Consider the following 25,628-nt stretch of genomic DNA (forward strand, 5'->3'; position numbering starts at 1 on the left):
AATGCAGAAATAATCCAGTTTGAGACTGCTTTAACCTCCCTGGCTCAATGCTAGGGAATCCTGGGAACTGTAGTTTTGTGAGACATTTAGCCTTCTCTGTCAGAGAGCTCTGGTGCCACAATAAACTACAGTTCCCAGGATTGCCTAGCAGTGAGCCAGGGCAGTTAAAGTGGTCTCAAACTGGATTATTTATGCGGTGTGTTTTGGACCAGACGTTGGTTTGGTGAGTTTGGGTAATGTGGGTTGTAAATTTAACAGATAGTATATGTCAGAGCTTTTGTTGTACATATTGCAACTGGGAAAATAAAAGCCTTCAAGGACTTGGGAAGAAGACAGCCTTGTCTGTGCCTTATTTCAGGTTGGTCAGTGCCTGGCTGCCAAATACTGCACACTGGGTTGTGCTTCTGCACTCTGCTATTTGTGCGCTACTGTTGAGGTCAAACAGTTCAGACAGTGCTGGATGTTGGAATGCTCTGAAGATGCCAGCCACAGATGCTGGCGAAACATCAGGAATAAACTCTTCCAGAACATGGCCACAACACTTTTAGAGGCACTTAGGATGGGGAAGGCTGCTCCATACACAGTGATCTCTTATACAGCAAGCAGTTTCTGGAAACAAACATCCATATAGGACAACCTATACAGTAACGATATTTATGCAGAAAATCATTAGAAGAGCCAAGGGCAAGGGCAAATGGGAAAAGGTCTTTCAGATTCTAGCTCTTTCACACCTTCCCCATTCTGTAAAAAAAATAGCATGCACTGAACTGATATAATCAAAGGGGTTATAACTAATGTTTCTATTAAAGGTTGTTACTACACATAAAGTCCCAGTGGGATCCAACAATGGAATGAAGCCCCCAACAAATTTTCTGAAATTACATTCCATCCATCTGAAAAAGGTCCTCTAATTTTAAAGAAACTCATGGATAATAAGGTACTGTGCATAATTGACAAAAAAAGTGTGATGAATACACCCTACCAGTATGAATACATGTTTATAGTTGTGGACAGCACAATTTATACCAGCAGAGAGTAAAGCAGCAGCAGAAAGAAGAAAGTGTAGGGAAAGGAGAGAAAAAGTGATAGTGGCATCAATGGGAGAGGAAGGTTGCCAGTTCCATGTTTCCTATAGTTTGATTGCCTGACTTTTGGGAGCACCGCACAGGCTAGACCAGTGGAACTAAGACTTTTTACCCTTGGGACCCCTCTTTACATCTACATGTGGACATCTTACACACACACCACTCAACATAGTACATGAATTTTTTTAAAAAAAATGTTTATTTACTGTGCATATTTTCATTCATACATGGATGTATGTTTATATTTTATCATTTTATAAGGCAATAACATCATTCAAATTGAAACAGTTTTATTTACTGTAAATAAATTCAATATTCAACTCAATGGATGTGTAAATTTTACCCATAAAAGAGTTTAGGAAGAGAAGAGCAAGGAACAGCCTCCAAGTGTCATGCACCCCCTTGAGAAAGTCTCGTGCCTCCCCCCGCCCTTGGGTGTCCCACTCCACTGTTTGAGAACCACTGGGCTAGGCAGTGTAAGAGGCTGGTTTGGATAGTTGCCTATCCTTCTGTTGACATTACTGCCTCACTGCAAGTGCACCAGAAAGTGAAACCAATAATGATAGTATAGTACCAAACAGGATCTTGGCCTGTATACTGAAATCTCATAGTCTTGTACCACAAAAACTAAAACAACTTGCTAGACAAAGTAATAGATCTTCAGGGAGAGAGCAAAGATAAACTATTTATTACTATGTTCTACAGCTTAAAAACATTCTCCTTTGAACATTACCTTGTATGGACTTTCTTAGAGACATCACAAGAATATCATACAACTTCTGGATAAGATCATCGACCACAGATTTCACAGGGTTGCAGTTCACTATTATGCAATCTACTTTAACAGTGCTTCAAGAATTAAAACCACAAATTAATTATATTCCATATTCAATGTTCAAGATTAACTTTAAACTGCAAAACTTTGAAACATATTTCATTGTCCTGGTTGAGACACAGCAGTAACTCAGGGGTTGATGTTACAAACAAAAGTGCGTGCAGGCCTCATCTTGTATATATATTTCCTCTTCCACTTCTCTTCTTTCACACATGAAAAGAGGAAGAACAACCTTCTGCTATTGCTTTTCAATGAAGTCCATTATTTCTGAACAGCATTTTGAAACTAACCACAAATAGAATAAACCAGAGTTCCCAATGTTGTATTATGCCAGGTGAGACTACTAGTCTATTTAGTGCACTGGGCTTCAAATGAGTCTATTTAGTGCACTTATGCTTAAACCAGAGTTCCCAATGCTGCATTATGGTTGGTGAGACTACTAGTCTATTTCATGTACTGGGCTTCAAATGAATTTCAGACAAGGAGACTTCTTTCTTTTCCATCACCTCCTTGTTATTGCTGTATACCTTCAAGTCATTTCCAACTTACTCCAGCCCTAAGGTGAACCTATCACAGGGTTTTCTTGGCAAAATTTGTTAAGAGAAGGGTTGCCTTTGCCTTCGTCTGAGACTGAAAGAATGTGACGTGCCCAATGTCACTCAGTGGGTTTCCATGGCCAAGTAAGGATTTGAACCCTGATCTCCAGAGTATAGTTGGCCCTCTGAATCCACTCATTTTTTATCCATGGATTCAAGTATCCATGGTTTGAAAATACACTTGTCCCTCCATATTCGCTAGGGCTAGGGGCACAAGACCCCCCTGAATATGGAAAAACCGCAAATAACAAAAACACCATGTTTTACCTGAGAGGACGCCTCTCTAAGAATCTCTAGGTCCTCTAGTGCAACTTTTAGTTACAGTTGACCATAGAGTTGTATTGGAGGACTGAGATATTCCTAGAGAGAACATATTAATCAAATAATAAAATCTGCAAATATGGAGGGATGAGTGTATTCATAAAATACTGTATATACTCAACTATTAGTCAACCTCATGTATAAGTCGAGGGCAGGTTTTGGGGCCAAGATTATGGATTTTGCCATGACCCGTGGATAAGTCAAGGGTAAAACTTGGAGGTTCCTTCAGTGTGCGTATGTGTGCGCACAGCAAAAGCGACTCTAACTGAAGCTTTTTGCTTCAGTATTTCAACTTTGGTTTCAGCCTTCACTCTCCAGACAGTGGTGGCCAGTGCGGGCGGGAAAGGGGCTCTGATTGTTTGTTTAGCAGCAATCAATCACCAAGGACTCTTTCTGCTTGGCTCAAGAGAAAAAGAAACTCTTTCGCCACCACATGGGGAAATCAGAAAGAGCTCCTATTACATTACCATACTGATCCATAAATAAGTCAATCTGGGATTTTGGGGTAAATTTTTGGGCATATATGTTTAGCCTTATAGACAAGTATATACTGTATATACATTTCAAAAGCAAACCTTGATTTTTCTATTTTATATAAGTGATACCATTTTATCATGCCATTGTATTTAATGGGACTTGAGCATCCACGGATTTTGGTATCCATTGGGGTTTTTGGAACCAAACCCCAGCAGATAACCAATAACCCGCTGTAGTAGTTCAAGACTCAAACATCATATCACACTGGCTCTCCAAACACCTGCAACATTAATTTATTTTAAATTTGAGATCATCAGGAAGTCAATGTGCTGTATCAATGATCTGTAATAATGTTTGTTTTCTATTATCTATGGATGGATGGATAGATGGATGGACGGATGTACAGACAGACAGATAGACAGGCTATATATAACTAGACTGATAATATTACCCTTCGTGGTTATTTATGAAACCACACCATTACCATTGTACACAGTTAGAATTATATGAATATCTTTAAAGTGTTATGCTGTGGTTACAGAACTTGATTAGGACCGAGGAAACTCACATTCAATATCCCACTCAGCTATGAAGCTCACTAGGAGACATTTGAGACCTTGTCACAATACTGTTGAAAAGAATAAAACTAAAGGATGGCTAAGTGCATGGTGCTGAACTCCATAGGTAAAAGGTCAAATATGGGGGGGGGGGGGGGAGATAATATTTCAATTTGGATCCAATGTAACATACCGTATATAAGTCGACCTCATGTATAAGTCAAGGGCAGGTTTTGGGGGCAAAATCATCCCCACAACTTTCTCCAAGGCTGATGGCTTGCAAAAAGGGGGACAGAGACCTCCGATTTCCCTCCTCCCTTTTCTCCGCAGCTTTCCCAAGGATCACAGAGAAGTATTACTGAACTGACCCATATATACATCTACTTAGGATTCTGGAGGCCATTTTTGGGCTTAAAATGTTTGACATATAGACGAATATATATGGTAGATTCTGACTGAGAATAATTTCCAAAAAAAAAAAAAAACCCCTCAAATTTGCTATCACAATTTGTATTGGCAGTAATCTACTACTCATTCATAATTTTTTACTTTACAGTACCTTGGAAGGCGTTCTACTTCTTTTCCTCTCACTTTTAAGGCTTTGAAATTTCTTTCCCAGTCCTGTTCACTGACAAGATGATTCTCCACCAGAGCTTCCATATCTACTTGTCCAATTATAACCCATTCCTTTGATACCACATAGATGTTTTGTTAGAAAGAAGGTAAACGTATTTTTCATTAGATATTCAACATATTCTCTTTGCTACATCCTCCTCTTTCAATGGAGGAGCAAAAATTATGAACTAATTAGTAATGCATTTGTATCTGAACAATCTGGTTCCTGTCTAAATTTGTATCATAATAAACTGAAATCCTGTCTTGTCCAACTCAAATATGCTACAAAAACACAGATACATCATTAGCAGTAATGAAATAAATATGATTGCCATATGAAGTGCAACAAGCCTCTCAACATTAAGTTAAATGTTTTAACATGAGCACAAACTAATACAAGTGAATGTTAAACCAAATGTTTATGCACCTTAAATTGGTCTGCCACTTCTGCTAGTCTTCGGAACAAGTCCTCTGCTTTACTGAAAGTGGTGAGAAATCCACTTGCATTTCTTTCAGTCATAACAGAAAAAATTGACTCTTCATCTGTCTCACTCACACCCTTAAACTGGTTGGGAATTGAGATGAATCTCTTCATTTCTCTATAATATCTTGCTCGTACTTCTTCGAAAGGAGGTTTAAACTGTAATCTCCCTTGTCTGAAAATAATTTTTAAAAAATACATCTTCAATTAATGTATTAAAATTTATGATTTTTTAATCATACTCTCTGAAGCAGTATGATTGGAATTACTCCCTTAGGATATAAGTAAATTCATGCATCTTTCTTTACTATATTGGCTGGAAGAAATATCTTACTTGTAAGTTAAATCAATGTTTATTTCTGGCAGATTTTCATTGAGTGCCTCCAAACCCATTTGATACTGATGCTCCAGGGCTTTGTACAATTGATAGTTCCAGTGTTGTCTCCATGCTTTCATGTCATGTGAAAGGAAGCCCTACAATTGGACCATTAAAACATATGTAATGAATTATTTATTGTAAGTGCAATTCATCATAGGAACACACTTTAGGAAGACTCCCTGTAACTCAGCCTTCTGTGCACAAGAGTTTGGACACACTAGTTTTTCCAAAAAAGGTTCCAAAAACAGTTCCACATAAAGTGTGTTACAGCAGTCCACATGGTAAATATTTGTCATACTTAGTCATTTCCCCCCGAAAAGGCAGTCTGTAACAAAAGCGCTATAAGTTCATTTTTTACATATTTATCTAGTAACATCCTATGACATTTTACTAAAAGTTTAAGTAGCAAAAAAAATATACCTGTGTCTCAAGGCTGGAAAAAACCCCTCTGAGTTCTTGCAAGCCATCTTTCCACCGCTGCTGTTGCCGAAGCAGATCAACATTCATCAAGCCAACCACCTATTGAGAAAAATACAAAGAACATATAAAGGTTGTTGCCAACAAATTATAAATAATAAGTTTTTGTTTGTTTTGTCTTCAAGTCATTACCAATTTATGACAACCCTGAGACAAATATATCACAAAGCTTTTTGGCAAAATTTATTCAGAAGGGGGTTGCTTTTGTTGTTCTCTGAGGCTGAGAGCATGTGTCTTGCCCAAGGTGACACAGCAGGTTTCCACAGCTAAGCAGGGATCCAAACCCTGGTGTCTTGTCCAGGATTCAAACCACTACACCATACTGGATTGGGCTGTTGGTTCGCGCCATAAATACCACATTCTTGAACACGCAGAGGAGCAATCCACAGATCACATGGATTGTTTCCCTTATGCCAGTTCCAGAGGCAGGAGTTCCAAGTTCTGTTTTAGTTTCAGCCAGTATAAAGTACTGTTATTATAGCAAGGAAACAACCCACATATTTTGATGATTGTTCCTCTGCACCATCCAGAGAATGATTGAAGAGCATTAAAGTCTGATAGTCAAACACACCTTTTCTGTAAAATTAGTGTGCCATTTCCTCAACTTTCTATTTTCTGTGGAAAGTCGTTCTGCTGCATTTTGGAGCTTCTTGATATATGCTTCTAGCTCTTTAGGATTGTCCCACGTTATCTGCCCCTCTGCTTTGGAATGCTGCCAAAGAGCAAAAATACATGGAAAAGTTACAAATGTTTAACTCTCTGGGGTTCATAAAAGAGAGCAGATCTCATGGAACCCATTAAAATATTATTATTAACTTTACGTATACACCACCTTTCCCCCAAAACAAGGATTCAGGGTTCAAAATACAAACAAAAACATTTGCTTCTGAACTGACAGAAAGATGGATAAAAAATTAGGTTTGTATTACACTCATCTCTCCACATTTGCTGGGATTAGGGGCACAGGCCCCCCGTGAATGTGGAAAAAATGCAAATAACAAAAACACTATGTTTTTACCTGAGAGAACATGACCACGAATCTCTAGGTCCTCCAGTGCAGCTCTGTGGTCAACATCTGCCAGACATTGACCGATAGAATTGCACTGGAGGAGCTACAAATGCCTAGTGGAGTGTTCTCTCTAGGAATCTCTAGGTCCTTCAGTGTGACCTTTGGTTAAAGTTGACCATAGAGTTGCATTGAAGGACCTAGATATTCCTAGAGAGAACGTATTAATAAAATCCGTGAATAATCAAATCCGCAAAAGTGAAAGCTGCAAATGTGAAGGAATGAGTGTAATTGTTTATTATACAAAGCGTCACCATGATTTAATGCTAACTGTGCTATATGTGGCTCCTGTACCATAGATTAACTTCTTCAGAAATGATAACTATTCTACGAAATTTCAGTTAACTAGAATGGTTTCCACCAGTTACCAGTTCTCCTGTCAAATGGGCCTGACACCACCAGTGCCACTGATCCTACAAGAATAGCAAGTCACTCTTCTTAACCCACTATCTGATGCTCCCAAGAGAACTTGGCCTACCCATACTCTGCTATGATTCCAATGCCACTGAATAGTGTTATAGAAAAAAAGTTGGGGAGGGGGAGATTAATAATAATAATAATAATAAAATTTTTATTTATATCCCGCCCTTCCTGCGATCAGGGCGGCTTACAACAGAGATTAAAACAATCCATACAATACAAAAGATTAAAATACAAATACATCAGCCCTCCATTTAAAATAACAGGCATAAAAGCCCCATAGCCCAACCTCTTGGCCACGGAAGAGGAGGGAGGCCCACAGGATTTTAGTCGGGGAATGCCTGTTGGAACAGGAAGGTTTTCAGGTCCTTCCTGAATTGGGCCAGGGTGGTAGTCGAGCGGAGCTCAGTGGGCAGCGTATTCCAAAGGGCTGGGGCAGCCGTGGAGAATGTCCTCCGTGTGGTGGAGGCTAACCTAGCCCCAGGCACCTTCAGTAATTGCTGCCCAGACGTTCTGAGGGTGCGAGGCGGAATGTACGGGGAGAGGCGGTCCTTTAGGTATCCTGGGCCCAAGCCATTTAGGGCTTTATAGGTGATCACCAACACCTTATATTGAGCTCGGAAGCGGATAGGCAGCCAATGGAGGTCTTTCAAAACCGGTGTTATATGGCTGGTCCTGGGAGCACCAGTGACCAGCCGGGCTGCCATATTCTGCACCATTTGCAGCTTCCGAGTTTGGTATAAGGGTTGCCCCATGTAGAGTACATTGCAGAAATCCAGTCTCGAAGTTACCAGAGCATGTACAACAGTTTCTAGGTCCCTCTGGGCCAGGTATGGGCGCAGCTGGCGAATAAGCCGAAGCTGATAACAGGTGCTCTTGACCGTCGCATTCACCTGAGCTGTCAGGTGAAGCGACGAGTCAAGAAGCACCCCCAAACTGCGCACGGAGTCCTTCACAGGGAGCGTGACCCCGTTCAGGACAGGTGGAACCACCGCCATTCCTGGACCAGGAGAACCTATCACTAGTACCTCCGTTTTCTCTGGATTCAATTTGAGTCGGTTTTCCCTCATCCAGCCCATTACTGACTCTAGACAGGCCACGAGAGGAGAGACACCATCCCCAGTCACTGCATCAGTCGGAGACATAGAGAAAATGATTTGGGTGTCATCAGCGTACTGATAACCCCGCGCCCCATGTCTCCGGATGATCTCTCCCAGCGGTTTCATGTAAATGTTAAATAGCATGGGAGACAGAATGGCTCCTTGAGGAACCCCAGTTTTAAGGGGCCTCTCGTCAGAGCACACGTCTCCCAGCTGATTAAATTGACATTATCATTTTCTCCAAATTTTCCCTTAAGATTTTAGCTGAACTAGACTTGTAACATTTCCTCCCATCCCTCACTACTCCAATTTATTTCTCAAAACAAAATGGAAATTAAACTGGCAAGCTATTTGTCACTGTAACATTCATGTCCTGAAACTGTAGTCAGACTCACTAGAGTTCAAGTTAAGAAGTTCACATAACAGAGACAGAGGATTATAAAGGGGAAAGGAAAGTTAAATAGTTTCTCCAAACACATTGCAAGCCACATCTTTTAAACACCGCAAAGAACAAGAGGGTTTTTAAACAAAAAACAAAAAACAGAATATAGTGGTTTGGGGAAAATGCAATCTGGATTCTCAGAAACAGAAGAGTGTGTGAATAGTATATATTCTGGAAGAAAAATGCTACTTCAGAAGGATCAAAGTCTTTAGGAAGTAGATAATATAACTATTTTTAAATAATTTGAAAACAATATATAAGAGTTCCCCCCCCCTTGTATGCTTTTTTATTTCATGTTGTTTAAAACAGTGATATTGTACAATCTCAGGAAATGTTATTGATGAAGCAAGTAACTTATAAAATCTGTTTTTGGTTTTTGTTTGTTTGTTATTTTTAAAATATTTTAACAATTAGTTAATAAAAATAAAATAAAAAAGAAGTATCAAAATCAAGATAATAAAGGCAGAAATGTTCCAATTTAACTTCAAAAGCATTTTCCATTATTTATTTCCAATATTATTTACTTCTATTATTATTTCCATTATTTAAATACTATACTCCAACCAGAACCCTGTCACATCTTTATTTTCTGAAGTAGCTTTCCCCCGTATATTATGATAATAAAAAATCAAAAGTAAAGATCTTCAGCACAATTAGACACAAAAAGAACACACTTTACAAGAAGAACAAGTTCCACGTATGTGTGATCACTAATGTAAATGCAAAGAAATTGTTCTAGCAACAGTGTATCCAGAACTGGCCGTGTATGATATCTTCAAATGCAAGTTTAAAACAATATGCTAAAGATTACTGCACTACCCTCTTATAGTGCTGCTATTCTATTTTTACTCTCTGGCTGCCTCCTGCTGCATCCTGGGGTTTGTAGTCTGAGGAGGCACTAGAGCTCTCTGGCTAAGAATTCTAAATGGCCCTACTCTGAAATGCAAATCCCAGAATACAAAGGAGGTAGTCAAAGCAGTAAAAGTGAAATAGCAGCATGATCACAGTGTGGTGCAGTAATCTCCTTTCACAGTCTTCCCTACAGAACAAGCAGGAGTAACCAAAAGGAGGCATGTCCTCCTCATCATGATTCATACACCAAAGGCAATAATTTTATCCCATGTTTCCAAAAGTACCATGTGATAGGGCTATAACCCATGGACAAAAACTTCTACAATGACATCCGATTCATCATTTTCAAGAGAGAAACAGCAAAGGAAATATATAAAACAATGAAAACCTTCAATCTTCTGGGAAATAAGAGTAATAAAATGCTGAAGCAATTTAAAAAAGGAATTACTTTAATTATCTGTTCAAACGCTAAAGCAGACTGTAGCATCATTGGCTTCTGACTCGGAATCATTTGCTGATCAATACTGTTATAAAAATGTGCGACCTATGAAAAGAAAATGGATAAGAAGACAATTATGCATAAACACCATGTTTAAATTTAAACATATTTTCATCTCGTCATTATTCTGCAGATTACTTAGCTTTTCAATTATACAGTCCGTCCTCGCCTTACGCGGGGGATCCGTTCCAGATCCCTCCGCATAAGGCGAATTCCGCCTATGCTCAAGCCCCATTGGAAACAATGGGGCTCATGCGCGGTGGTGCGGGCGTGCGCGGGACGCAACGGGCGCGCACGCCCATTCAATTGAATGGGACGCGCCGCCCCTTCCGCCCCGCGCGCACCCCGCAGCTTGAGTGTGTATGCTCAAGGCCGCGTATGGCGCGGACGCGCTGTACATCAAACAACTCAAAATGTAAGCCTGTGTGTGTTTTACTCAGAATATAAACTGTGTTTAGTGGAGCTTGCTCTTCAATAAATATTTATCTTAACTACAGCCCCAGTCTAATTATTAGAAAGATAATACAGGTTAAATACTCCTTATCCAAAATACTTGGCACCAGAAATCTTCTCTATTTTGGATTTTTTTTCATATTTCGGAATACCTGTATTTGGCAGTTGAAAATACAGGTTAAATTAAAAGAATGTGTGTTGGGGTGGGGGAAACCACCATAGGCTCACATGGAGCTCAGGTTGCAAGCTGTCCCCAGAAAACAAGGGGTTGCCCAGCTGGACCTCCTCAGAAAGTTTTTCCAGGGCTCACAGTGTCTGTTCTTTGCAGATGCAAAGCACAAGCAGGCCCAGCATAAGATGTGGCCTTCATTGCCTGGCACCAAAAGCACAAGAGGAATCCAGGCGAGCAGGCAGGCTACTCTGAGTGTCACCACAGCTCCCTGCACTTCATTAACCACAAGGGAGTCACCAAGCAGCTTCTTCATTGACCCCCTTCTCCCTCACATGATCAACTCTCAACTTTCCTCTACTACAGGAGAAAGTGAAGAGAGAGATCCAAGTGGGGAGAAAACCCTCCCCACTGTTATGGACTTACTTTTGTGCTTGCTGCCCCTTTGCCCCAACACTGCTTGGTGAAGCTGGGGCTCCAGATGATGGCTTGTCCAGCCAATTTCTGGGCATCCATGCTGCTTGCTTTGGCCATCAACTACCACAAAGAAGAGCTACCCAGCCTTGGGACTGCCGCCAAGAACCTCTTGGCAAATGTTTTGGTGTTTTTTTTTCTTTATTTGGCACAGCACAGGCAGGGTGAAAGAGGAAGAGGAAGGATGGGGAGATCAATCTTCTGAAAAGGAAAACGCCGGGAAGAAGGATGGAACAGCCCAGTCTGTGCATCACAGGGGGAAAAAATTACCAAGAGTTTCTTGCAGGTGGCCAAGGCCAGATAGCATTTCATTGAGGTGGTAGTGGCTGAAGCAAGTGGTACAGATGCCCTCAAATCTGTCAGACAAGCCATCACAAAGAGACAGGAAGATCTATGAAATGGCAGGTGTGGATTTGCACCAAGCACCATGCTTGGATTCCCACCATTTCATAGATTCAATGTCTGTTATACAATTTAATGAATATTTTTGTACATTTCAAATCTGTTCCCACCTTCAAAGAGTGGGATCAATTCCCTGGATATATTCCCATATGATATATTGTAACAAATAATAATAAACCACCCTCAAAACATTTGCTAGTTGGTTGTTATATAAGAACTTAAATAAATCAATGTGAATGAAATAGAAATTAAAAATAAATTTATCATAAACTGCATTATCAAAAGAATGCATAATCACATTGTGGAATTCATCTATCATTTTGACAGCATTCAGTACAATCTTGTTCTTGTTCAAGATATCATACCTGTTTGAGAATCACTGCTTGTTTGCAGAACTTTTGTGCCGTGTTTGTAGCTTGCTGTATTTTGGCAGGAATAACAAAGCCAAGGGCAGAGAGCTGACGCACTTCTCTCAGAAGGGTCACCAAGCGATCTGAATAATGTATTTTTAATGCTCCATCAGAATGATCAAGTTCCATAACAGGACTGCTGGCCTGTATGCTAAACCAGAACACATAAATTACTAGCCTTTTTTCTTTTCAATAGCTGTATTTTCTAAACATACATTATAAATATAAAGGATTTAGAACCACTTGAATTAAGCTCTGAAAGATGGATTCCTTCCATTTTCAATCATAAAAATAATATGTACTTATAATGAGAGGTTGATACCTACCATAGATGATTATTCTAGGAAGGCTGAAGGAGCAATTCACAACCATTGGGATAGTCCCCCATGCCAACTAATCAAGACAGGAGACCAACATTCCAAGCTGTTTATTCCATTGCCTGCTTCCTCTCTCCTCTGCAGTTTTATTAGATAGCCTTCCATGCAACCAACTTTGAAAATCACTGAGGGGCAAAGCAGATGGGCCAAATGGTATGGCCTCCAGCCACAGTTGGCCTGGGCCCACAGCCACCACACAGCCTGCTCTTAAAGAGGGCCACCGCTGCAGTCCCTAACGGGTCTCCAGCAAGAGCAACTTTTTGCCATTCCTCAGCATGGCTTCCAGTTGCTTCATGGGCATGCGTCATCTAAATGTCATGCCCCCAAAGCGTCCAGAAGCAGTTTTATTTGGCTTGTCTGCTTCAAGCCCCAGATAAAGAAATACTGTAGCAGAAAATGGGCAGATAGTATTTTTCAAAAACTTAGCCATGGGTGGGGCTGGGATTGTTCCTTCAGCCTTCCTAGAATGATCATTCACAGTACATATCAGCCTCTTGTTCTCAGAAAAGCTGAAGGAACAATCCACAACCACTGGGATATACCCTAGCTGAATCCTTCATGGCAGGAGTGGCTGCTTGTTTACTGAACTATTTCCTTGAAAGCAATTCACCTGGAGGCTGCCTGTCCTGATTTAAATTTGCCGATTTTATAATGTCTGATAAACGTTTATGTCTCTTTCCATCTTGCTACCTTACACACTTTTTTCCAATTAAATTGTTACTCTGAATGCTGTTTTAGTCACCATTAAATCTTGTTGAATGAGCCTACACTGGGTGCTGAACAATAGCTCCTTTTCATTATGGAGAAAAGTGACCAGTGGGGCGCCACAGAGTTCTGTTCTGGGCCCAGTGCTATTCAACATCTTTATCAATGACTTGGATGACAGAATTGGGGGCATACTTATCAAATTTGCAGATGACACCAAATTAGGAGGAGTAGCTAATACCCCAGAGGACAGGATCAAAATTCAAAATGACCTGAATAGACTAGAAAGCTGCGCCAAAGCTATCAAAATGAACTTCAACAGGGAGAAATGTAAGGTACTGCACTTAGGGAGGAAAAATGCAACACACAGATATAGGATTGGGGACACCTGGCTGAACGAAACTACATGTGAAAGGGACCTAGGAGTCCAAGTAGAGCACAAGTTGAACATGAGTCAACAGTGCGATGCAGCAGCTAAAAAGGCCAATGCAATTTTAGGTTGCATCAATAAAAGGGAAATACTTCAAGGGAAGTAATAGTGCCACTCTATTCTGCTTTGGTCAGGCCCCACCTGGAATACTGTATCCAGTTCTGGGCACAATTCAAAAAGGATGTTGAGAAACTGGAGCGTGTCCAAAGGAGGCCGAATAAAATGGTGACGGGTCTGGAAACCATGTCCTACGAGGAACAACTTAGGGAGCTGGGGATATTTAGCCTGGAGAAGCCCTGTTTAAATATTTGAAGGGATGTCATATTGAGGAGAGAGCAAGCTTGTTTTCTGCTGCTTCAGAGACTAGCACCTGGAACAATGGATGCAAGCTACAGGAAAAGAGATTCCACCTCAACATTAGGAGGAACTTCCTGACAATAAGGGCTGTTAGACAGTGGAACGCACTCTCTTGGAGTGTAGTGGAGTCTCCTTCCTTGGAGGTCTTTAAACAGGCTGGATGGCCACCTGTCTGGGATGCTTTGATTGAGAATTCCGGCATGAAAGGGGGTTGGACTGGATGGCTCTCTTCACTTCTGCCCATCCCTTCTGCCTGGAATCCTCCAAGTGAAGATGGTGACCAGAAGGCATGACTGTGCTTGAATCCATCGATTCTCACTCTGAAGAGTTTACACTGGTATGTTTGTGCCTTTATTTTTTCTCTGTTTTTATCCTTTTAAATCCTTTTGACCTTTCCCTAAGTAATTACTTTAGATTGTATCACTGCAGCTTTTGAATCTGAGCACTAATGAGGAGATTGTCCCTTTGTATTGTTCTCACTTGACATTAAGAAAATTTTCTTTAAGACAGACTTTGGTGCCTGTTCAGAGGTATGTGTCTCAACATCCAAGTGAATGACAGAAACAATTTTATTGATATTTAAAGCACTCTTTGCCTTACCCATGTGAGCTGGGATTTTTTTCTTTAGGAAATCTCCTGCAGATACCATAATCTATTAGCTAATATTCTATATCTAATTAGTTTTAGTTAAAGTTATGTTTTAGCATGATAAGAGAGAGACAGAGAGAGTAATTCTTGACTAGCCAACAGGGAAAGAGAAGAAAAACTGAAGGGAAGAGAGAAAAGGGAAAAGGAATGAATGCCTTGGAATTCTAATCTCCTTCCTTGGTCAGATGGCATAAAGGAATATCCCAATCTTTGTGGACTGCTCCTTCAGCCCCCCTGAGGATGTGCAAACAGAACTGACCCAGCCCTTTTCACATCTAACTTTTCCTCCTCCTCTCATGGCTTGGGAAAATGAAGAAAATGACTCACAACCACAAACATGAATGTCTTATTTTTCTACAGGCTGTGTTGCCTCTTCCTTTTTTGCAGTGCTGGAAAATGTGAGATGATGTTCAGTCACATAAACCTATTCCATAAAACATAGCAAATGCAGCAGTCCAATCCTTTCACCTTTGGTTTGACTCACAAGAATGGCATAAGTAATATGTCATCCTTCTTTTGGGGCATTATCCCATATCGCTGCAGCTGAAGAGAACTTTGATAATACTCTCCAGTAGAAGCAGGCAGGTGGGCAGCTACAAAATGAATCATGTGGAAAATGTTTTTACCAAGTGGAGCATTTTATACTTACCAAAGACCAGACTTTGGGTTTGACAAACCTGACTGAATATCCCTGGACCAGTCATCAAATTGCTCTTGTTCATATACTTTAAACTGTTCTAGAAGGTCATCAGCAGTTCGCTGGAAGTTTTGAAATCCAGATAGGTCTGAAAGAAGGGCCTCTGCAATTTGAATGGCATCATTCACCTTATACAAAGAAATAATGGATATTAACCAGGTACTTCTTAACTGTCTCTTCAAGCAACACAACCAAATTAACACAAAATATGAAAGCTACAGCTATCTAAATAGCTCAGACTATCAGCCTCTCCAACACTTGCAGGGGGGTTGTACATATGCATTTTCATGCAGAAGGCAGAGATTGAATTCTGATCAACTATCAGCTTATCTTTACTTTTAGAATATAAAAGGTTTGAGACAAAAAGCACATAATCAAGCTTCAGATATTAAAAGAATATATAATTTGTACATAAATTTGGTGCATAGTTAGGATGCTTAACTCCCACTGGATACTATCCTGAGCCCTATGGAACATCAAGTACAGAGTAATCCTCAGTTATCCATGACAATCCACTCTAGTGCCTATTTCCATACACATACACTTCCAAGCACACGGAAATTCAACAAACCATTCAGTACTAGTTCCATCTTAATAGAAGAATCCTGTCAGCAGTTTTACTTCAGGCTCCATTTGCAGCCTGTTCCCTTTCTGAGCAGAGATGGATCTAAGTACCTGAGGACAAGCATGATCAAGATGCTATCAATAGGACATAGTTTTAGAAGCTATTGATCAGCCCCACAGGGTAACAGTACAATGCGGCTGGTGAGATAACAAAGACATTCCACAGAACCCAGGGAAACATGGCAATTTTTACTCATTAACTGCACATTTTAACTTTAAATGAATCCATTTGAAGCATTTTACTGGAGTGGAGAATTTCAGTCAGAGAAATAGGACAACTCCTGAAAGGAATGACAATCTGAAAAGTCACTCTTCTCTTTAAAATAAAGGTACAATATGTTATTTTTTATCAGTGAATGGATACAAACATGGATCAGGTTGTGAATTCAAACTGGTACCTTCAATTGTAGTTGTCGCACCCAAACAATATTGTTTACCACTTCAGAGAGATTTTTGCCTGAAAGCGGCCCTGATGCATCACCTGGAGTACCATGACATCGTGTCTCAAAGTCTGCTTGATAATCTGTATAAGAGTATTAAGCAAGCATTAATTAATAGATAGCCTTTACAAAGTACAGAAGTTTTTAGTTTTAATATCTAGCATAATATGAATGTGGTTGAATTTGACATGTTTTGCAGTAGCTGTACTACAGAATGTGTTCTAAATTAAAACCACAGATTTTGGCAGCCTCCAACATTTCTCAAACTTTGGCGTCTCACTAGGCCAAAACATAATGCAGAAATCATCCAGTTTGAGATCACTTTAATTGCCCTGGCTCAATGCTAGGGAGGTCTAGGTACTGTAGTTTTGTGATTCATTTAGCCTTTTCTGTCAGAGAGCTCTCGTGCTCCAACAAACTACAATCCCCAAACTCCCAGCACTGAGCCAGGGCAATTAAAGCAGTCTCAAACTGGATTATTTCTGCAGTGTGTTTTGGACCAATAATCCAATAAACCTAGAATTGAGGACTATTTTGATGGTGCTAGAAAGAGCAAGATTTAAGAAGGAATATGAACCTGACAGGAATTTATTTCAGCCTTACATGTTGGGTATGATGCAGAACCAAACAAAAAGCATGAGCCTATTATTGAAAAGAATACACCAGAGATCAAGAAAAATATTAACTATTGCACAGGTTTAAAAAAACAACAACAAGTAACTGAAGTTATCTTAGAAAGTTTCTATCATATATACCTACCTTTGATTGAGTCTTGAAGTTTTGCCAGCAATGTTTCTCTTTCTAAAAGCAATTCTTTGCTAATGCTTGGGCGTCTTACTAACTCCTTGTATTTCTGAAAAGCTTGAAGCAGCTATAAATATATAAACAATTATCACTAAACAAAAAACAAAAACCCAGCAAATAAGAGACTACTGTTCAAAACAAATATCTTTTTAACTGCAATGTATAGCTGTATGACCTGTAAACTGCAGTTTAACAGGACAATATCACACTATACTGTTGTAGCACCATTATTCCACCTTAACTGCTATAGCAACTTCTTTTGGAATCCTGAGATTTGAAGTTTGGGGAGCATCATTTAGAATGCCCAGCTTGAGATCTCTAAACTACAAACCCCAGAATTCCACAGGAGGCTACCATAGCAGTTAACGTGGAATAGTATAGTGTGATAAATTACAACAAGGCTAGAGTACTGCTTTAGTAAAGAACACTATGAAACTAGCAAGAGTTTTATTTATTTTTCCAGTTTATATTTCAGCACAACAGAGACCTCAAAGCAATTCATGAGAAAATAAAACATTTAAATTAAGCAAAACTCATGGCAAGCATAAATACCCATGGCAACATTAAAAACATCCAGAAGTCAGTAAAGTATTTTCTCTCCCTAACAGACAGAGACTGTGGGACCCAACACAGTAGCTATATCCAACATGGCAGACTTTTCAAATTATACTTCTGTTTCTCCTGTGGAACACCAATGATCCCTGAAAAACAGCCTAGCAATGATTCAATGATTCATACATATTATTTATAGGACTTGTGCTTTTCATTGTCAAGTAATGCTGCTGATTTTTTAAAAAGTTTACCTGCTGTGGACTATCTTGAATTTCTGAAATAAATGCTTTCAATTTGCTTGCTATTTTTTGTTCAGCTGGAGAAATAATTCGTTCATACTGACGTACAGCCGCTTTCCACAATGGCTGCAGACCAAGAATGTAAATTAGTCTGGTGCATTTCCATCAAAATTCCATCAAATGCAAGACAGAAAACACAGGTATAAGTTATAAGGTGTACCTCTGTGTAGGGATTATAATGCACAGGATTCAAACCAGCAAAAGGCTCAAAAACCTGAGCTAGATGCAGTGCTTGCTGTTCACCAGTTGGCAAAAAATAAGTCAGTTTCTCATGAAGTGTTCTAATGGATAATACCTACACAAGAAAAGGCATAATGTAGACATGAGCCCATGCTCTGCAACAGTTATTTGCCAAATAACTATACAGAAAATGATGGATCTTTCTAAACTATTCTATTAAAAAGTACAGTTTAAAAATCTACAAACAAAAAGATCTTATGAAAACTGTACTAATCCAGTAGCAATATATTAAAATATGATTTTTTAAAATAGATCACTATATTATTGAAGACTCTGCAAAACCATACTCTATCACTCCATCATATGTCATATTGAGGTTGGAGCAAGCTTGTTTTCTGCAGCTCCAGAGACTAGGACCCAGAGGAATAAATTCAAACCACAGGAAAAGAGATCCCACTTAAACATTAGGAGGAACTACATGTCAGTAAGAGCTGTTATTGGAACACGCTCCCTCAGAGAGTGGTGGAGTCTCCTCTTTGGAAATTTTTAAACAGAGGCTGGATGGCCATCTGTCAGGGGTGCTTTCACTCTGTGTTCCTATATGGCAGGTAGTTGGACTGGATGATCCTTGTGGTATCTTCCAACTCTATGGTTTTATGATTCTATGATCATGGCACAGAGGTGAGCAGAGATTCTCACAAGAGATATCAATGGTACGTCAGCCATGGCAGGTTATCAGGCTGATAAGAAGACTTCACGAACTGCTCTGGATGTGGTCTTTGTATCTATCATTCAAAGACCAGCATAAATAAATATGAGGATCTACTTGGACCAATAACATCACAAATGTTCAAGTTACAATATAATGCTACATGTCCATGTAGTACTATATCACTTAGGCTACATCCACACTGCAGACATATCCCAGTCTGAGACTGATTTAACTGCCACAGCTCAGTGCTACGGAATCCTTGGAAGTGTAGTTTTGTTGAAACATTTAGCCTTCTCTGTGGCTCTGGTGGTACAACAAACTACAGTTCCCAGAATTCCAAAGCATTGAGCCATGGCAGATAAAGTGGGGCCAAAATGGTTTACGTCTACTCTGTGGATGCAATCCTAAAATAACAAGAACATAAACATACAATTAAGGTCATCTGGAAAACTACAATTACTTTAGAAGTTGTCAACTGCATCTTAAGAGACTGTATCCAAGAGCTTTCCCAATGCATATGCAATTACTAAAAATGAGGCTTCTATTAAATTTCACTGCGGTTTACTTTCTGCCAAACAAGCTACATAGGATTCAGCATATGAAGATCCTTTGTATCAAGCCAGAGCCATCACATATTCATCACGTATTTTCTACTTTGATTAGCAGTAACTTTCCTTGGTCTCAAGGCTACACCAGATAAGACAACAGGATCTGATCCCTCATATCTTGCACAGAAATTGTGCAGAGCAACCACAAGACTGTGCTGGTTTCCCCCCACCTTCCCGTTTCCTGATGTTTTCTCTAATGGTGCCAACAGCAGTTGCAGGGATTGCTGTTGTTTTTAATTTTTAAAAAAGGATAATTAGGGAGGGTTTAATATTACATTCCCAATTCCATGGTGCCAGTCTGAATCAGTTCCCTTGTGGCTGCTTTTTTCCAAATATTCCAAGAGATCCATACATAGATTTCCATCATCCCGCTCAGTTTAACCCTTAAAGATGAGGTCTTTCTTTGCAGCTAAGCTCCCTTTAACTAGGCACAAAACTTTTTGGTCTTGTAAATGCAATGCAATGAAGCATCCCCATTTTAAAAATTACATTTAAAAGCTTCAGTTATTGTTCCTTTCATTCCCACCCTAAAAAATTGGAGCAAAATGATACCTCTTCAAGGCGTTTACCAAGTTTGTCTAGTGCTTCAGGGATGTATTTTTCAGCTTGCCATAAATGTGGAGTGTAATGCTGCCAGAGCTGTCCTGTAAGATGATCACAGGCTGCTACCCACTGTTCACAAATTGTGATGCCAGCTTTCAGGTTTTCCTTCACAATATGAAAGGAATCTTCCCAGAGATTAAAAGTTCCCAGCTTCTTCTGAACAAACCTTCCAAGAGATCCAGCTGAAACCACATAAACATACTGAGTAAATTAACTGTGCTTTCAAAAATGTTACACTTTTTTTCTGGTTGGAAAGAAAGTTCTCCTTCACTATATATTTCTTCAGACCTTGCCTGTTAATTAGTAATATTCAGTAAACATGTTTAATCACTACATTCAAACCAGAAGGCACCTTCGTCCCATCAGTATATACCAATTTTCAAAGAACAATCACAAAAAATAATAACAGTGTTGACTCAAAGTTTAGCATAGCTGAATCAACATGGTAAGAACAACCAAGACCTTTACATAACATTCTGTCACTAGTACTTCTGGGTTATATAAAAGTTCTGGCCTGCCTAAACACACATTTCTAAATACAGACCTTTAATCCAGAAGAGTAAAGATCTGTAAAGATTAAATTTACACTTTCCTTAGCATCAAACTCATGTTAGACCCAAACCATTAGATGTTGTTCCCTCTTAAAAGATAACAAGTAGCCTTGCTTCAGGGGAGCAAATCAGTAAGGTTTGCTACTTTGTCATCTTAAACACTATTACTTCCACTAGATTTTAAGAAAGTCTACAGAAGGTGCAGCACTGCTGAAAGTGAAAGTATAAGTCAATGGAAGGTTTCAGCATCAAAATCATGGATTTTGATATAACCCATGGATAAGTCAAGGATAAAACGTAGGGGGCTATAACGAAGGATATAAAGGTGGAAATACCACTTCCATCCCTCCTTCTCCTTCTCTGGACCTCTCCCAACTACCTAACACCGTTTGAAATTATATATAAAATATTTAAACAGGGCTATCATATCACCTCTTAACCTTCTCTTCACCAGGCTAAACATCCTCAGCTCCCTAAGTCGTTCCTTATAGGGCATGGTTTCCAGACCCTTCACCACTTTAAGAGGGCAACTAAAATAGTGAAGGGTCTGGAAACCATGTCCGATGAGAAACGACTTAGGGAGCTGGGGATGTTTAGTTTGGAGAAGAGAAAGTTAAGAGGTGATATGATAGCCCTGTTTAAATATTTGAAGGAATGTCATATTGAGGAGGGAACAAGCTTGTTTTCTGCTGCTCCAGAGAACAGGACCTGTAACAATGGATGCAAGCTACAGGCAAAGAGATTCCACCTCAACATGAGGAGGAACCTCCTAACAGTAAGGGCTGTTCAACAGTGGAACAAACTCCCTCGGAGTGTGGTGGGGTCTCCCTCCTTGGAAGTCTTTAAACAGAGGCTGGATGGCCATCTGTTGGGTATGCTTTGATTGAGAGTTCCTGCATGACTGGATGCCCTTGTGGTCTCTTCCAACTCTATCATTCTATGATTTCCAGGTGCTGGAAGAGAGGTTTTAACACCAGATTGAGAAGGGAAGCAAGTGGTGTTAAATGAGGTGTTTCTTCCATGGAAAGGAGAGGCTTACAAATCAGACTGGGGAGGGAAGCAAGTGGTGTTAAATGACATGTTTCTTCCATGGGAAGAGAAGGCTTGCAAATCAGCTTGGGGAGGGAAGCAAGTAGCGTTCAATGAGGTTTTTTTCCATGCGAAAAGAGCCCTTCCAAATCAGAATTGGAACCTCTTACACACACACAGAAAGAGAGAGAGCCTCCAGGCACCAAGAGTGGGGCATCAGGCTTGCTTGTTTTAGGACCTTTCTAAGCAGTAGGATTTTAGGGTCAATTTTGGGGCATAATTTCTCAACTTATAGTTGAGTATATATGGTAATTTGATTTTGATTTGGCAAAGGTAGGAAAGAACAAGCTAGCAAACGGCCAAACAGCTTAGTATGAAGGGGCAGTTGGCTTTGCAGAGGAAAAAATTACAGCCTTCACAGGTAGAATTGGAAATACAATGATAATTTATATCTAGCTGTCACTTTGAAGACCTTTGAAGATATGTCTCCATGGGAAAGAAAAAAAAGGACTCCCTTTATCAAATTCAGGAGGCCCTAAAGAACATTTGGGCAGACCCTAGTAAACTTTACTTTGAAGCATCTGAGCTTAAGCAGACTATGGGTATGTTTGTCCAACAGATCAGTCAGCTACTCAGTACTCTCACTAAGCAAAGTTGATTCCCTGCTGCAGAGAGCAAGGGTGGGCAAAGTGTAACCCTGGAACTGTATGTGACCTCCAAGTGACCAAAAAGGGAGGGACTGATTGTCTTACTTTTGGCTCTTGGGAGACTCCAAAAATGGCAATGCATCTTTTAAACTGATTGCAGGAACACTGTTCCCTACTTAAAATTTAATAAATACCCATTTTAAAAAAACGGAAGTGGACTTCTGACACATTTGGTTTTGGTTTTGCTTCTTTTGCCATTATGTCCAGCCAAGGGGTCCATGGCAGAAAACTGGCTGGCAGATCTGCCTCAGCTGTCCATTACTGTCACACAGTATCTATTCCTGGTCCAACCAGATCCTTTACTGGAGATGATTGGGAAATGTGATGAAGGTAACATATTTTATACTGAAGGAGAAGAGAAATGATAGTTCACGTAACTCTACTCCATATTACAAGGATGGAGGTTCATTTCAGGCAAATAGGATATTTTTCTTTTTACCCACAGCTTTACCTATGACATCCAAAAGATTTTGCATGCGCTGCTGTGGAAAAGGTTCATGATCAGCTTGTCTCCACACATCATCAACAGTATCCTGTGTTGTTTCCACTAAATCCACAACTTCAAATAAAGACAGACTGTCCAAATTGTAATAATCCTGGAAGTACAAACAATAATTTAAAAACATGATTTTTATAGGCATACTGCAACCTTTAAATAACTTACCCAGGAATATTTCTGTGCCATTTTTGTATATATAAATGCAAATGCAAATCCTTTGGGACTTTGCTATTTAATTATTTATTCTTTGCAGTAATTACTGATTATTTACATGCAGCTGGAATCCTCTGGAGACAGGGCAACAATTGTTGAAATAACTATAATTTATTATGTGTTCATTATTAACCAAATCTGTTATTTATGAAAATATCAATGTTTATATTTTAAATAAATAATATATAAGTATAGAAATACCCACTTCTTAAATAAATTTTCCCAAATAGCTTACATTAAAAAAGCACCAGCAGCTACAGAGATAGTATTCTAAGGAAATAAGTAGTTAGCATTGGGGAGAAGGCCAAAAAATGGTTTTAAGCAGATGTTGCAAGATAACAGCAGGTACTTGGCCCCTTTTGCCTAATTGCCTATTATGAATGTATAATAATGAATGAATGTTCATAAGTCTCTCTCACATCACCACTTGGTAAGGAGTCAGGTACCCTGCTCCTCGAGAAGTTGCTCAGAAATTGAAATCTTACCTACCAGCATGCCATTTTATCAGCCATGATTTCGTATAGAACCCAGTCAAACACAAAACAACTCAACTGCTCACTGCCCACATAAAACACCATCTATTTTTTTTAATATCTCACCAATGTCAATGGGTTCTTCTATAGCATATGCTTACCTACATGAATCATAAATCACTGAATATAGCCAATCATAATAAATTCTATATTTGACACTACCTAGTGGTTTCTAAACTAAGTAAAATATCCAAATGGTCAAAGTCAAGTGCTTATGGAGACAACCTATAAACTTTTGACCCTTTGGGTAGGATCTTATGGAATCATGCAAGAAGGTTTTGCCGCTCACTTGCACAGCCCAGTTTGTCACAACCAGCATTAAAAACAAAGTATATGACTACTAGATTGTAGCCAATGGCCAATTTGCACAATCTGCACACTTCTACTTTAGAATAGTGGGGTACTCAATTTTTGCTACTCCCCCTTATTCACAGTAACCCTCTGTGCACCGTCAGATTTGCTCTTGAATGTTTAAGGGACCTTAAAACAGCAGTAGGCAATGCACACAAGCTTCCTGAGGGCTGTTTTTATCACCCTTCACCTCTCCAGACTCCCTCAAGTGCCTTTTCCTGGTCCCTTCAAAAGGATATATTGTCTTTCTTTCAGAAGTGGAGAGAGGAAATAGCCCCCACACACATCATTTAAAGTTTAAAAAAGAAAAATGAGGAACTGACTTCTGCATAAAGCCACTACTGGAATCAATGATGAGAGAGTTCTGGATATTTAATATTTATTCTTTTAGCAGTCTATGCAACTGCTGGGAGCAAAAGACTGGTCTCAGGCTAGCTGCTATTGCATATCCTTACTCTAGAGTCTGAATGGACAACTCTGGGATGCTGGGGGAGTGTGCATTAGCTTCCCAAGAGCCCTTGGAGAGCTGTACCATGCACTACATTCCCCACCATCAAAAACTAATGCCCTCCAATGACCTCTGGGATGTGTGCAGCATTTCTGCCATGTTTTTAGGCCCCACCAGACCATTTTAGAAACAAGAGAGGCATTATTAAAAAAAAAGCAGGAAATAAGTGGAAAACATTTCTGCTTTACTTTCAGTTTTAAAAGAAGGCCTCCCTCAGGACCTGGGGGTTCCTAAACATGACAAAAATGTCCCGTACCCCCCACATTTGGGGGAAAACAGCCCTGGGGCCACTCTTTGGTCATCCTTACTTTAGAACAGTATGAGGTATCTCAGCGTATATGCAGTAAGAATTGTGAAACAGTGAAAATCAAGTATTTTGTCTTGACTGATCAACTAACACAAAACCATCACTGGATTCAATGGTGGGCATGTAAATATAAACAGCAAAACAGTATATTCCCTGTTTTTCATATCTTGTAATACTTTTTTTCTTGAGAGCAAGGGAAATGTAATGGTTTGAATGTTGATCTAGGACTCTGAGAAACTAGGGGTTGACTCCTTCCTCAGCATGGAAATTCATTTTGGGCAAGGTACACTCTGTCATTCATAGCAGAAGGTAATAGCAAACCTCCTATGAATAAATCTTGCCAGGAGACCCTAAGATAGAATTAGCATAAGTCAGAGCCAACTGGAATGCACATAACAACAAGAACACATTTTCTATGTATGAATTAAACAGTGAACTTTATAAAAAGAATTACTGAACAAATGAAGTTACACACATATGCAATGGCTTCAAACAGTTCTCTAAAATGCAAGGCTCTCTCCTTGCTAGATGACTTGCTTCCACGTTGAGCACGCTCTATCCAAAACTGAAATTCATCATTTGGAGAAAGTATTGCTGTAAAAAAAAAAACATTTCAGAGTTACTGAGTACTTTCTGATTTTTTAAATTATTTATCAGATTGAAGAACTCTTAATTTGACATATAATCCTATACTGAATTCATCCTTATTTGGAAATCTATAGAATCATAGAATCAGATATCTGTCCAAACTGTAGCTTGAAGACCATAAAACCTAGATCAGTGA

General features: G+C 39.5%; 1 protein-coding gene across 3 annotated transcripts in view; it reads right to left on the reverse strand.

Moving 5' to 3' along the window:
- The window catches only part of LOC149320001 (cytoplasmic dynein 2 heavy chain 1-like), a 261,670-nt gene that overhangs the window by 230,302 nt on the left and 5,740 nt on the right, over positions 1 to 25,628 (reverse strand). For all 3 annotated transcript variants that reach the window (XM_089512748.1, XM_089512747.1, XM_089512749.1), the window contains exons 4-19: positions 25,320 to 25,438; positions 22,885 to 23,029; positions 20,096 to 20,328; positions 18,204 to 18,338; positions 17,996 to 18,109; positions 17,148 to 17,259; positions 16,347 to 16,471; positions 15,277 to 15,452; positions 12,066 to 12,261; positions 10,152 to 10,247; positions 6,395 to 6,535; positions 5,767 to 5,865; positions 5,302 to 5,441; positions 4,914 to 5,142; positions 4,431 to 4,558; positions 1,819 to 1,934 (exon numbers count right to left, since the gene is read on the reverse strand). In XM_089512748.1, coding sequence (XP_089368874.1) covers positions 1,819 to 1,934; positions 4,431 to 4,558; positions 4,914 to 5,142; positions 5,302 to 5,441; positions 5,767 to 5,865; positions 6,395 to 6,535; positions 10,152 to 10,247; positions 12,066 to 12,261; positions 15,277 to 15,452; positions 16,347 to 16,471; positions 17,148 to 17,259; positions 17,996 to 18,109; positions 18,204 to 18,338; positions 20,096 to 20,328; positions 22,885 to 23,029; positions 25,320 to 25,438 — 2,304 coding nt within the window. The remainder of the gene's footprint in view (positions 1 to 1,818; positions 1,935 to 4,430; positions 4,559 to 4,913; positions 5,143 to 5,301; positions 5,442 to 5,766; positions 5,866 to 6,394; positions 6,536 to 10,151; positions 10,248 to 12,065; positions 12,262 to 15,276; positions 15,453 to 16,346; positions 16,472 to 17,147; positions 17,260 to 17,995; positions 18,110 to 18,203; positions 18,339 to 20,095; positions 20,329 to 22,884; positions 23,030 to 25,319; positions 25,439 to 25,628) is intronic.

The sequence above is a fragment of the Sceloporus occidentalis genome, unplaced genomic scaffold (assembly GCF_023333645.1).
Source record: "Sceloporus occidentalis isolate IW3139 unplaced genomic scaffold, rSceOcc1.0.p SCAF_2, whole genome shotgun sequence".
Classification (NCBI taxonomy): Eukaryota; Metazoa; Chordata; class Lepidosauria; order Squamata; family Phrynosomatidae; genus Sceloporus; species Sceloporus occidentalis.